Here is a 13,770-nt window from a genome sequence, read left to right on the forward strand (position 1 = left end):
AAAACTCATAAAAGACTCTAGACAAAGGCTTTGTCGTCTTACACATGTGCACTTTTATTGGAATTGAATTAAGTCAGTGTACAGGTTGGCCCCACCAAGTGTCTGGCACCACCATGTTCCATACAGCTTTTATGTTTGCCCAAGGGGGAATGAACCTTTACATTTTGAAAAGGTAAAGCTTTGTATTTCCATTTTGTAACACAAAGAAAACAAAAAGGACCAAGATTAAGGCTGAAAGTACAAAAACCCAGACATTGTTTTCTGTTACATAACTTACATACAAGCAATACTACAATGTTAAGTATGCTCCCAATCATTGGGCAGCCTTCATAGAGGCAAATAAGTTTCTGAACAATGCATTTAATGAACATTTGGAATGACTAAAAAGAAACAAAACAAAAAACAAAAAAGTACTTTGAGTCCTCAGATGCATTGTAGAACTTCGGGGATGCTTATTTGCCAAAAAACATTGCCGTCACCTTCACCGTTCCAGTTTTTAGATCCTGAGTCAAGCGCCAAAAATAACAAAAGCCATGCCAATGTTGTCGTTTCAGGGTATTCTCTGCGCAGATTGAGTCGGCGTGAAGTGGTAACAGTCTGTTTAGAAGCATTTGCGGTGGACGATGGAGGGTCCAGACTCATCGTACTCCTGCTTGCTGATCCACATCTGCTGGAAGGTGGACAGGGAGGCCAGGATGGAGCCTCCGATCCAGACAGAGTATTTGCGCTCAGGTGGGGCAATGATCTGCAAAGACAAGACCAGCATTAGTCTCACATTAAAGCATTCACCTGCCTTTTCATTCATCAGCCACCCGTGATGGATAAACCAAGCTCACCTTAATTTTCATTGTGCTAGGGGCCAGGGATGTGATTTCCTTCTGCATCCTGTCTGCAATGCCAGGGTACATGGTGGTACCACCAGACAGTACAGTGTTGGCATACAGATCCTTACGGATATCCACATCACACTTCATGATGGAGTTGAAGGTGGTCTCATGGATTCCACAGGACTCCATACCTGAAGATCAAGACAGTATTAGACAAGGTCTCCAGAAGCACTAAACAGTACAAGTGCACTAACTACAGCACTTGTTAACTTCTTACCCAGGAAAGATGGCTGGAAGAGAGCCTCAGGGCACCTGAACCTCTCATTGCCAATGGTGATGACCTGTCCGTCAGGCAGCTCATAGCTCTTCTCCAGAGAGGAGGAAGAGGCAGCAGTGCCCATCTCCTGCTCGAAGTCAAGGGCAACGTAGCAGAGCTTCTCCTTGATGTCACGGACAATTTCTCTCTCAGCTGTGGTAGTGAAGCTGTAGCCTCTCTCGGTCAGGATCTTCATGAGGTAGTCAGTCAGGTCACGGCCAGCCAGGTCCAGACGGAGGATGGCATGGGGCAGGGCATAACCTTCATAGATGGGCACAGTGTGGGTCACACCATCACCAGAGTCCATCACGATACCAGTGGTACGACCGGAGGCGTACAGGGACAGCACAGCCTGGATGGCAACGTACATGGCTGGGGTGTTGAAGGTCTCGAACATGATCTGAAATGAGAAAATGAAGGTTTAATCCCCCATTTTGTTTTAGGTTGTCACCACAGGCCATGCGGTTAGTTAGAATAAATACAAGTCAGAATTAAAGAGAGAAGCGTGTGTAAACAGATTGCACACAAAATAAAGTGCAGAAAGACCAGGCAGGGAAAGAAATAACCTGCTGGTTCCAATAGATGAGAAACTCAGGAGTTCAGAGGAGATGAAGCCTGGAGAAAGTGAATGAATTGGATGAACTCAAGGAGAAGAGTAATGGGTTTAAGAAGGTCAAGGGAAAGGCAGAGTCACATCACTTCAAACATTACTAAACCAACCTGGGTCATCTTTTCTCTGTTGGCTTTGGGGTTCAGGGGAGCCTCAGTAAGCAGGACAGGGTGCTCCTCAGGGGCAACACGCAGCTCATTGTAGAAGGTATGATGCCAGATCTTCTCCATGTCATCCCAGTTGGTGACAATACCGTGCTCAATGGGGTACTTCAGAGTCAGGATACCTCTTTTGCTCTGAGCCTCATCACCAACGTAGCTGTCCTTCTGTCCCATACCAACCATCACACCCTGTAAGAAGCAAGACAATCAAGTTAAAGATAAAGTTCACCATACCAAGTGAAAAATAATGCAAGTTAGCAGTGTAATTTTTTAAAAATTAAGAACAAAAGCTATACCTGGTGTCTTGGGCGACCCACAATGGATGGGAAGACAGCACGGGGAGCATCATCTCCAGCAAATCCGGCCTTGCACATACCGGATCCGTTGTCAACAACCAGTGCGGCAATTTCATCATCCATGGCTGAACTACACAGGAGAGAAGAATTAAAGTTGACAGCAAAGTAGCAGGGCTTCCAGTAAACACATGACCACCCTGTAGCACGCACACTTCCGGTTTCCTGTTAGTCCTGCATTTCATTCTGTCACCACTAGAGGGAGCTAAAGCGAAACAATGCGCGCCAGACAAAGGAAGTACCTCCACTTGCTCGCTATTACCATATAAGGCAATGGTTTGAGAGCCGCTTTGCGACTGCCGGTGGTATGGCATTCAGCCAGAGAAAGAAAGGTAATTTCAATTAAAGGGAACGGACTTCTAAGTTCATATCCATGGCCACTCCCTGAATAAAGAGTTACACATCAGAGCCTCATTGTCTTAAACAGATATCCGCATGCATCTTCCATGGTAACGATACTGCGTCACGACTCCGCAATCAGTCGTGACGTTCAGCTTCAAAATGGCTAGTCAAGTCTCAAACCCGACCTGCTTTTTTCATTAAAATCTCAAAAGAACACGTTGCTAGCATAAGCTAGAAACTGGTGCTATTGCGCAGACTCACACGCAAACTAAGCCGTTACAGTCTAACAGCCGGTTAAATGAAGTGTGCCACACCTTGAATTCAGCCAACTGTCGGATTCAATGGAGAGAAAAAAAACCGGCCAGACAAGGTATGAACTTCTAACACTGGCGTGGTTGGTACATAGATCAAATCTCTACTGCATTTTAAAAAGGACAAAAAAAAATGTTTAAAAAAAAAAAATCGATGGCTAACCGAAACACCAATCAATTTTAGTTACTGCGGAGACATTTGTGCTTTAATGTGTGAAGGGCGGCCAGCTATGGCGCCTAGTGAATATAAGCTAGCATGCTAGCTAGTAGCCATGGAGTAACGTTAACCAAGTAGGTCACACCCTACTGCAGCGAGGACATTAGAGAACGAGGAGAGAAAACACGCCAAGTAACGCCAAAATATGAATTTCAACACAGCCACAGACAGTAAAACACTTTCAAATATTTAATAAGCAAGACAACGATTTTTTAGAATTGGTTTTATAATCGCGCGTGCACAAGCCAACTGTTTAATAGTTGGTCATGCGACCAAATTACAAGGTTCAGGGAATTTACGGTCAAATTAAGTAGTATTTTATTACTGCAGGGATATTACAGTAAATCAAAATGTGGGGGGGGGGGGACTTCATAATTTTAGGATTCAAGTTTAAATTAAACCTACACAATTAAATGAAGCATTTATTTGCATACAATTAAATAATAATAATAATAATAATAATAATAATAATAATAATAATACAATGAAAACCTTACCTTAAGGTTTGGGGTTTGTCGGCTTAAGAAAAAAAATTAGTTGGGCAGATGATATCCCGCACTAGCTGCGTGTGGAGGAGCTCAAAGTGAAGTGGGAGCGCTGGGCGCGTGTTTTTATACTGCTGCACATGCCCGGCTCGAGCCATAAAAGGTAAACTTTCGGATCTCTACCTTTTGATTGGTCCAGCGTCACACACCCGGCTGTCGCGTGCACATTGCTACACTGGCTTCTTGCAACTTGAGAGTGAAAAAGAAGGGGAAGCTAGGCTTGTAGAGGAAAAGAGGCCTGGTTAACCCATAATGAGAAAATGTCCAGTTATTTATTTTATTTATTGATTTATTTTCGGCGAAAAATCTATATCTAAACACATTCTTTAGTACCTTTGATTGGGTAAAAATAACACGGTTTTGTGTGAAAATGAACAGTGTGTGAAATGAATGAACTAAGCTTTGGTAATGGACAACAGGCTAAATGGCTGCATGATGTGTTCACATACCAATTAATGCAAAATGATTAACAAGTCATTTATTATCCTTCTTATAGACTAAAATGAATTGTGCAAGAAGGCTATGATTACAAGAATTAGAAATGGTACTCTGTAGTGCCACTTGCTAATAAGCATTAGGCTGGATGAATAGCCTAGCTGCTACAGAGAGAATCTGTGTATTGTCTTTGGTCTCTGTACTGGAACCTTGATTAGCACCTTCAAATGCTTATAAATTATAAAACTTGTCTTTGATTACAGTAACCTTGCATAGTAAATCTTGCTATGTGATTCACTCACTGTTGAGAGACAACAGGTGAGTTAATATGGAGTGCAAAGTTGTGTGTAATGTATTATGAAGGGAGGCATGGCATTCATTTTATAGCTTTATATCAGCCTGAAAGTGCTGATATCCCAGACTCGATTGCTTTAATATCCTCTCGTAAGATGTTGTAAACATGTGGAGCTTGGGTTTTTCTTATCATTTGCATCTTGATCATCATATGAAAATTATTGTATTGAAAGGGCACAGGGTCCACATATACCTTAGGTACAAGTTTTAGATGAAAAAAACAAGTGTTGTAATGATGAAATAAAGTCAGATGCTTACAGTCCTCTACAATGGACTCAGCCTCGTGCATGTGACTTTTAATATGTAACCAATGAGTAATGCTTATGTACCTGTGTCAAGACATTTGTAAATGGTAGTTATAAACAACCCCCCCCCCCCCCACCATCTTGTCTTATATTTAGGTAAGTGTTATCTAATATATTGAATATTATAAATATGAAGAGTATTTTGTTCACAAAATTGGTTCTACTATAATAGCATACAAACTAATGACAATTACTGTATTGTGCTGTGATCTGTATCAAATCAAATCAAACCAAATTGGGGAAACTGGGGTGTGTTGGGAGATTCATTTCTGCACATGGTAGTTGGAGGAATGAGTTCTACCTCAGCATTTAAGATTAAGGTTTGAAGAATTTAGTCTCAAATGATATACATGCTGCAGGAAAAACTTTGGCAGCCCTCCCCCACAAAGAACCGTACATGTCCATCCCCCTTTCATGCAAAGTAGCTTTAAATGACTGAATTATAAAGTAATGTTTTACCTAAAAACAATAAGTGTTTAAAAAAACAAAAAAAAACAACCTTACGTTCAGTCAGTGTTGTGGTTTTTAATAGTGGAGTGGGATGTTTACATTTCAGATAGTACATTTCTCTGGGTTTTGACTTGATTTTTCCAAGAAAGTCTATCTGGGGTTGTGTTTCATCAGATATGCAGCTCCTTTGAGGACCACAACCCTTTTGCATTGATCACTATTCAGCTTTATCTCACTTCCTAACCACATTCTGATTAATTTATTTAATGAAAGCTCAAATATCCAGCTGGTTTTAGAATCATATACTTGTTATGATAATGCTGATGCTCTTGAAGATGTTTTTTTCAGTCTTCCCTTGGAGGCATTTAGAAAACTTGAATTGGTATTGTCTGTGTATCTGTATACATCTAAGCTCCTATAAATACTTGTTAAAACAGAGGCCTACGTCCGTGCTACTATAAAGAGGCCTGTGTTCATCTATTGTCATAATCACAGAAAGTAGCCTATCCTTCTGCATTAGCATTTGTAAGGATTACAGAGAAGCACACGCCACCCTACCCCCTTTCTCTTGGAACACTCTTCTTACACGCCCTCTAAGCATCCCAGGCGGCCAGTGGCTTCCCCAGTGATGGTAAATGGAGCATTGATTGGCAGCACTGCTGTGATACATTGATTTCTGAAACACTTAAATGTGCATCTCGACTTACAACATAGAGCCTGTGAATCAAGTCAGGAACAAGGAAGTCACCGTTTTACTCTTTCAGCTGGCCTCTAAGTCTGCAGATTGGATTAGGCTCCAATTTATGGCCCAGATGGATTCATATACTCTTCCATCATATACACACCCCTTAAAGAGTCACTGTTTTCACTGACATGATGAAATTTGGCTTACGGGATAACCATGTTAAGAAGGATGTGTGAGAAGATGGAATGCTATAATCTCTATATATACAGAGCATGCTTTATTTAAGTGCAAACAACATAGAAAGGTGGTATATAACGACGTGTACCTTTAAATTGTTCAGCCACCCCTGAATAGGATATGATAATGACCAGACTTTATTTTTTCTAAAAAGGAAAAACCCAGCTTCCTCCTTTGCTTTCTTCTGTGTATCAATAGTACCTATGTCCTCTGTTTCAACACATCACTGCTTCACTTCCTCTTCTAAGTGATAGCTGTCAGGGTATCAAATGTGCCTCTTATGGCTGTAAGGATTTACAAGGTGTTGAGAGACTCTTGTCACCACGCCATGTGCTTGACAAGATCGGCCTTCTCACTTGGACTCTGGCATGCCGATGCTTCCGAGTTTTGACTTGTCGCCCTCTATGATTTATTTGGGGGCCATGTGGTGCCATTTTACTCTTATTTTAGAGTGATAGCCACTGCCTACTGCATGATGGGGCAGGTTATGCATGACGGCTTATTAACATCCTAAGACACCAACAAACAGGTTCACATGGAGCGCAGTCTCTACTGTGGTAATATTCCTGAAATACAGTACAAAACACTTAACTAGGCGCACGGTGGCTTAGTGGTTAGCACGTTTGCCTCACACCTCCAGGGTCGGGGGTTCAATTCCCACTGTGGCCCTGTGTGTGCGGAAGTTTGCATGTTCTCCCCGTGCTGCGGGGGTTTCCTCCGGGTACTCCGGTTTCCTCCCCAGTCCAAAGACATGCAAGGTAGGCTGATTGGCATGTCCAAAGTGTCCGTAGTGTATGAATGGGTGTGTGAATGTGTATGTGATTGTGTGCTCTGCGATGGATTGGCACCAGGGTGTACCCCGCCTTGTGCCCGATGTTCCCTGGGATAGGCTCCAGGTTCCCTGTGACCCTGAAAAGGATAAAGCGGTAGAGGATGGATGGATGGATCAAACACTTAACTATAGAAAATACATTAGATAAATCAGATATGTTAAATTATTTAAATTCCAGGAATGATCAGTTTATGAGAGGAAGCTATCTACGTTTCCTTTAAAAGTGTCCGTCCTTAGAGATTTGGTGTAAACAGTAATATGTGAAATGGAGCAGTTTGGTTTCTAGCAATGTATAGTTTTCAATCATAAATATGATTCCTCTAAGCTTTCTGTCATCAGCCGTCCACTGGTGAGGGGAGGGCCTAACAGGGGACGGTTTTCCATGTCCTGGCCTGATATCTGCTCTCGCTTAAAATGAATAAGTAGATTAACATATCAAGAAGTATTCTTCTACCCCAGATGAAGAATGGCTCATCGTGTGCAATGCCATTAGGTAGTTTACTGGTAGCAATACTATGGCAGGCATACTGTCAACAAATCTGTATTAGTAGCAATCCTGCCACTTTCAGCAAACCCTGACCATGATTTGAAGCTTCTGGTAGGATGTTGGGTAATGTCTGCAAAAGAAAAATGAGGCCATTATTGTTTAACTCTGTTAACAATTATTTCGACATGCTGAGACCTTTGCTTAGCTGTGGTCTGTGGTTTTGACATTTTTTGATAGATGTGTTGAGTCTATCACTAAAAGGGCTTCTGCAAATGTTAACATTCACTGCATAATTAGTGTAACAATACTTTACCTTTAAAGCAGTTTCACCGACGTCACTTACAAGAGACATAAGATGACAACCCAGTGACTACAATGATACTAAGGTTAATATAACAACTGGCTGCATAATAAAGCTTCTTATATATTGATTGTAAACCCTGGGTGTTATCAATGACGTCATTGTGTGGGAGAGCCCTGAGGTGTGGCTTCCCCAAAACTTCTCTCCCTGAATAAGTCCTGCTCTGGTGCTGCTTCACACCAAGGCCAGGTTCCAACAATAAATATCTGGCAGAGAACTCTATTTGGGTTATGCGCACATATCATTCATTCCTCCATTCGAACCACTGTTATAAGCACTCAGTGTGTGCTTATTGTTATTATTAAAGGCTTCTTTCTCCTCCTAGCCACGCTTTACTGTTCAAACAAATTCAGATTCCTTAGCTAAACCGGCACAAGTAAATACCAACATTCAATCAAACCTGCTTCTAAAATTAACATCAGATATCATAGCATGGCACACACACAGCCTCCAGGCACATGGTAGCTTGAGTTGCCAAATAAGGGAATGACTGAAACATTCTGAACAGGAAGTGAATTTCTCAGGGATACCTTTCCCTGCAAGTTTGTACAGGAAATCACATTTAAGCATGTATAGCTACAAGAGGGCCTGGCCAGTGCTGGAATGCAAAAAGCTGCTCTTAATTCTGCCCTGCCTCAACCCGCTGCTTGCACAGCCGTGAGAAAAGACAACATGACACTATATAAACACATTGCTTCAATTATCACAATTTAAACAGCTACCTCATCTGTGTATTCTGCTGTGTTTAACTTGTACACAGTTATTGATGACCTCTGATATGACCAAAAAAAAAACCAAAAACCCAAACACAAACATTTTTGCTGCCTGTTGTTAGCCTTTTTAAGTCTTTGAATGAGAAGCCAAACCCCAATTGAGGGAAACAGAACACCTTGTAACCACTGAGCTTTGTTTACCAAAAGTGCAGAAACAGGAAGGTAGAGGAACAAGCAGTCGTGTGCATTTAAAGTAGTTTATATTAGCATTTGAACTAAAATCATATATGGTAGTTTTTATTGTACTGTTGTGTACACCCATAGATGTGTCGTATTTATTTCCTCAAAGGCTTAGGTTTAGACCGTTTGTGCACTTTGGCAGCGCTGAGGCCTCGCCCTCAAGCCCATGTAACAGCAACCACCATAAAAGGAAATCTTTAAGTGTGTCACATGGTAACAATGTCAAGAATTCAAGGCTCGTGTCACATGGATCGTTCTCAAGGAAATCAAATTGCCATGGCTGGCCTAAATTAAAGAAGTTGTGCTTGCTAAGCAATGCTAGGCAGTTTAAAAGTATTTTCACTTCTGTTTTGATGCAGCTGTCAATTCGTATACGAGTGTGCCTTTAAAGAATAGAGCTTTTCCTTCACTCTCTTCTTAATTGTTTTGTTCACAGTGTGGAATGACTTTGTCTATGTAGATTTCTCTATTTTCTGCTTCGAGTAAAGTTACTGATGCTGTTAGTGGTGTTGCTGGCACTGAGAGGTAGTTAAATGGTGTGCTACATCACAGCAAGCAAGGAGGAAGTGGCCTGAAATGACAGTAAAGTCTTAACCTTATATAGTCAGCCTTGGCAGAGGAAATGATGACTGAGGCTTTGTGTTCATTTAGCTGGCTGACTAGGGTTTGTACGTTCTATAATTTCTACATGTTGTCGAGCGCCTATATTTGTCATTTATCATTTGTCTTTCCAATAGCTTTGAATTGATTTTTAGCTCTCTTTCTCTCAAACCCATGTGCATGCGTACTCTCACAGTAACACTTATTCTCTCTCTCAAACTTCAACACTCTCATGCTCTCTCATCTGTGCACTGTTTATATGACAAACAATTGCCCGCTCGAGGTCTTCTGGGTTGAGCTTCTCTCCTTTTCTCATGTCTCACGTTCCATATATGGACAGGAACAGCAGGTAGTTATTGCCAAACTTAGTCATCAAAGCGTGGAGGCTCATACAGTTAGTCTGCTGTGTTGTGCTGGAACTCAGAGGGCGTGCTTCTTCTTTCCTCTCCAGGGACCTGTGCGATCTGGGACACACACCCACACACACCATTCCCAAACCTTTTTACTATTTCGACATGTTTTCTACATAAAACTCCATGAAAAGCAAAAATAGTCTCTTCAGGTGCAGTTGATGAGAGACAGCTGGGCTTCTTGCCAATTTCAGTAGCAATATCTATAAGAGGAAATATCAACGTTGAAAAAAATCTGTAAGTTTCATGTTTTTTTAACCAGAACGTTTTTTTTTTTGTGCCTGGGTTAAAGGAGCCCATTTGTTCAACTGGTATCGTGTGTTGTTGGGCCTCAGTTTCGTGTTACTGACTGCAAAAAAATAAAAAATTAAAAAGATATGAAGTGACCTATTTCAAATGACTTCCCTTTTCTTGCACTTCTTGCCACAATATTATAAATATCAATTTTACCTGAATATTAGAAATCGAACTCAGCCTTTTTAACTGATTTGTTAAAGAAACAGCTTGCACAAATATGAAAGCCACAATGAGACACAATCTGCACACCATGCTAATTTCTAACGATTCTGCTTACAAAAACAGAAAATACCAGCTTACTTAATTCAAATGAGCAGTACTTAAGTGAATGTTTCACAGTTTCCTCTGTCACCTCCCCACAAGCTTTGCACCTTATAAATTATACATTATTCGTTCAGAGGAGTTTCACTGCAGCCACCACTGACTCTATTTCTGGGTTTTAATGTCACCCGGTGTTAAAAGAGAAGAATTTAGTGAGCGACCGTTTTCCATGTGCGTCTGTGAAACATGCAAGATTTCTCTCTTTCTCCAGTGTATGGAAACTCAGCACAGAGAGGGCATCAAGTCTGAGTTTAAAAGCTTCTGTGGTCTGCAGAGTATTGAATCACAGACGCTTGGTATTCTGGTCGTCTTTCTGTCTGAGCTGCTTCTCCTGTCACTCCTCTTCTGCAGTAAGAAACCTGCCCTTGTATTTATTTATTTATTTTTGCCTTTTTCTCACCCATCAGTCATATATTCCTTCCATTTAAACCCAGCAAGTACACATGCCAAGATGATGCAGCATCAGTCAAAGGCCTTTAAAGGGAACAAGGGTTACTGCTTGGCTTGTGTAAAGTGGTAGGAATTAAGCATCTGCTTTGATTCATCCATAGTTCCTGACTGTATGATCAGTCTATCTCATCTTTCCCAGCACATTAAGCCTTTGTGGTTGAGCATTACACAGCAAGAGGCTGTACATCACCACCTAAGACTCTGTGACATTGTTTGTATCGTTGTATAATTATTAATTTATTATTATGTTTAAATATTTATTTTTATTTTGAGTCATATGCCAATAGAACAGGGACACGGTGGCTTAAGTTACCACGTTTAGCACCGTTAGCATGTTTGCCTCGGACCTCCGGGGTTGAGGGTTTGATTCCCGCTTCCGCTCTGTGTGTGCAGAGTTTGTATATTGTCCCCGTGCTATGGGGGCTTCCTCTGGTACTCCGGTTTCCTCCCCCAGTCCAGGGGCATGTGTTTTAGGCTTATTGGCATCTCTAAATCGTCCGTAGTGTGTGATTGTGCCCTGCGATGGGTTGGCACCCCGTCCAGCGTCACCTATTTAAAGGAGTCAGGTCTCCATTACATCCACACATGTTATATTATCAGTTTCATTTTTTATTGAACATTTCTGCTGAACATTTCTGCTGAACATTTCTGCTGGACATTTCTGCTGAACTAAACATTTCTGCTAAACATTTCTGCTGAACATATCTGTTGAACATTTCTGCTGAACTAAACATTTCTGCTGAACATTTCTGCTGGACATTTCTGCTGAACACGTCTACCAAACATGTCTGCTGAACATCACCTTTTTTCTTCTCTCCTCCCCTCCCTTTCCCAAATATTCCATTGAGAAGAAAAAAAAACCAAATTGAGCAACACACATCAGTAAACATTCACAGGTTTTTTTTTCTTCTTTTTATACTAACAAAGGAAAACAAAACTAAAAGTTAATGTTAACATGTTATATTATATTAGCTTTTGTAATATTAAATCTGAATAATACTTGTCAAGTTCTGTTTTGTGTTTGGCTCTGTTAACTTTTTCTGAAGTGTAATCAAGGGGTTTGTATGGTTTTTGTTTGATTGTTTCAGGGGTTTTTTTTATACAGTGGGGGAAATCACAACCCATTATTATTAAAGTTATATGGAAAGTTATATATATATTACGCATATATTATATATTATATAATTGATATATACTTATATAATATTATATATTATATAATATTATATATATATAATTGAGTATTACAGTTAATTTAATATTTTTATGGTCACTTGAATTGAGTGGGTTTAATCCAAAATGTAATAACTAAAAATAAGTAGTGTATAGCCTGTAAATAATGTCAAATAATGAGTTCAGGAATCAAAAACATTATGGCAGCAATAAAATAGGCAAAATATTATGGTACACATTTAAAAAAAAAAAACAAGCCTAAAATTTGAACAGTTCGATTATGTTCACAGGGCATCCATGAAATGTATTTTACAGTGAAAGCCTTCGAGAACCCCTGCTATAAGCCGTGTTCTTTCAGATGGATGTGTTGGCTCAAACCACAATTTCTCTTTAGGGGCCCAAACCTGTTCCCCACTGAACACCTTTGAAATGAACTGGAACCCCAGGCCTCCTTGACCGACATCTCTAGACTCACCTGACCTCAATAATGTTTCTGAATGAACACAAATCTCCACAGCCACATGCCAAAATCTAGTGGAAAGCCTTCCCATAAGAGTGGAGGTTATTATAATAGTAAAGGGGAAATCAATCTGTAATGGGATGTTCAGAATGCACTAATGGGTGTGATAGTCAGGTGTCCACAAACTTTTGGCCATATAGTGTATCTCGTAATTTTATACTGGTAAGAAAAAAGACTTTTTTTTCTGATACTCTTAGGAAAGCATTGCCTCTATCTCCTTTGTAGGCAAAAACTCTGCAGCTAGGGATTTTGTAATCCTGTGTAGGAATGCATTAATATAAAATGATGATTTTAGTGTTTAGTAATGAATACTTCTCTGCTGTGCCAGTGAGCTGCCTCTGGGCAGTGTGGAGGCTCTGCTTGAACAGCGACGAGGAAGAGGAGGAGGAAGAGGAGGAGAGGCTGGGATTGATCTTTAGGCCACAGGGGGGAGAAACAATACAGAGGAAGGGGACTCGGTTGCCGTTCACTGCAAGTCTACAGCAGCCATTCCCTTAAAAGGCAATCCAATCTATTGGCATGAGTGATGGGAGGAGCAGCAGTGGGAGTGGGAGAGGAGGGTGAGGGAAGGCCGGAGCCTGGGCCAGGTGTCAAGCCAGGTAACAGCATGTCTCACTGTCTGGGCCTGATCTTGTGATCTTGATTTGATCAGTTACATGGCTGATTGTGTTATTGGCTGATTGCTCATGTTATTGGGCAAAGAAGCTGCAAACCCACCTTTTGTCAGCATGGTGTGTGTTCTGCAGGTAAATGAAAGAACTCACTCCTCCCCTCACCTTAAGTGTACACTGACTGCCTAAATAAGGCAAAGTTGAAGGTTGTTACTGAGGGTTGGCAACACTCCCATACTTGAAATTCTTTATCTTATCTCTCTCTCTCTCTCTCTCTCTCACACACACACACACACACACACACACACACTGTCTCAATTCCAATCAGCAATTACAGTATTGCCAAAACATTGAAATGAAAGAAATTTTTATATAAAAGTAGAAATAAAAAGTGAAAAAAAGAGAAAAGAAATGAGGCCTAAATGTCAAACAGGGTTCTGTGTGTGTGTGTGTGTGTTTTCCTGTATCACTCATTGGCCCTCAGGCTGATTTGGGTTGGCGATACTGTATGTACCGGCGATACTGTATGTGCCGTCAAGCAGTTTATCAGTGCTGATGAGTGTAGAATTGGATGAATGAACATTTTGCTATTTTTGCCGCAAATGGC

General features: G+C 40.9%; 1 protein-coding gene across 2 annotated transcripts; it reads right to left on the reverse strand.

Moving 5' to 3' along the window:
- Positions 1-29: 29 nt before the first annotated feature.
- Positions 30-3,789, reverse strand: actb2 (actin, beta 2). 2 transcript variants are annotated; one of them, XM_053612537.1, is made up of 6 exons: positions 3,635-3,789; positions 2,211-2,340; positions 1,864-2,103; positions 1,105-1,543; positions 837-1,018; positions 30-745 (listed from the first exon to the last, which is right to left on the reverse strand). In XM_053612537.1, exons 2-6 carry the CDS (start codon positions 2,331-2,333, stop codon positions 602-604), a joined length of 1,128 nt encoding a protein of 375 aa, XP_053468512.1. In that variant the 5' UTR covers positions 2,334-2,340; positions 3,635-3,789; the 3' UTR covers positions 30-601. The 2 variants fall into 2 exon arrangements, with proteins under 2 accessions (XP_053468512.1, XP_053468513.1); XM_053612538.1 differs by having other exon boundaries at positions 2,211-2,335; positions 3,635-3,732.
- Positions 3,790-13,770: the final 9,981 nt, after the last annotated feature.

Source organism: Ictalurus furcatus, chromosome 24, assembly GCF_023375685.1.
Source record: "Ictalurus furcatus strain D&B chromosome 24, Billie_1.0, whole genome shotgun sequence".
NCBI lineage: Eukaryota > Metazoa > Chordata > Actinopteri > Siluriformes > Ictaluridae > Ictalurus > Ictalurus furcatus.

Bases quoted from the DNA above. Each gene is read 5' to 3' on its own strand.
- actb2 (XM_053612537.1), bottom strand. From the start codon at position 2,333: ATGGATGATGAAATTGCCGCACTGGTTGTTGACAACGGATCCGGTATG. The intron at 1,544-1,863 runs GTTGGTTTAGTA...TTCTCATTTCAG, and splicing joins ACAGAGAAAAGATGACCCAG to ATCATGTTCGAGACCTTCAA. The intron at 1,019-1,104 runs GTAAGAAGTTAA...CTTGATCTTCAG, and splicing joins CTTCCAGCCATCTTTCCTGG to GTATGGAGTCCTGTGGAATC.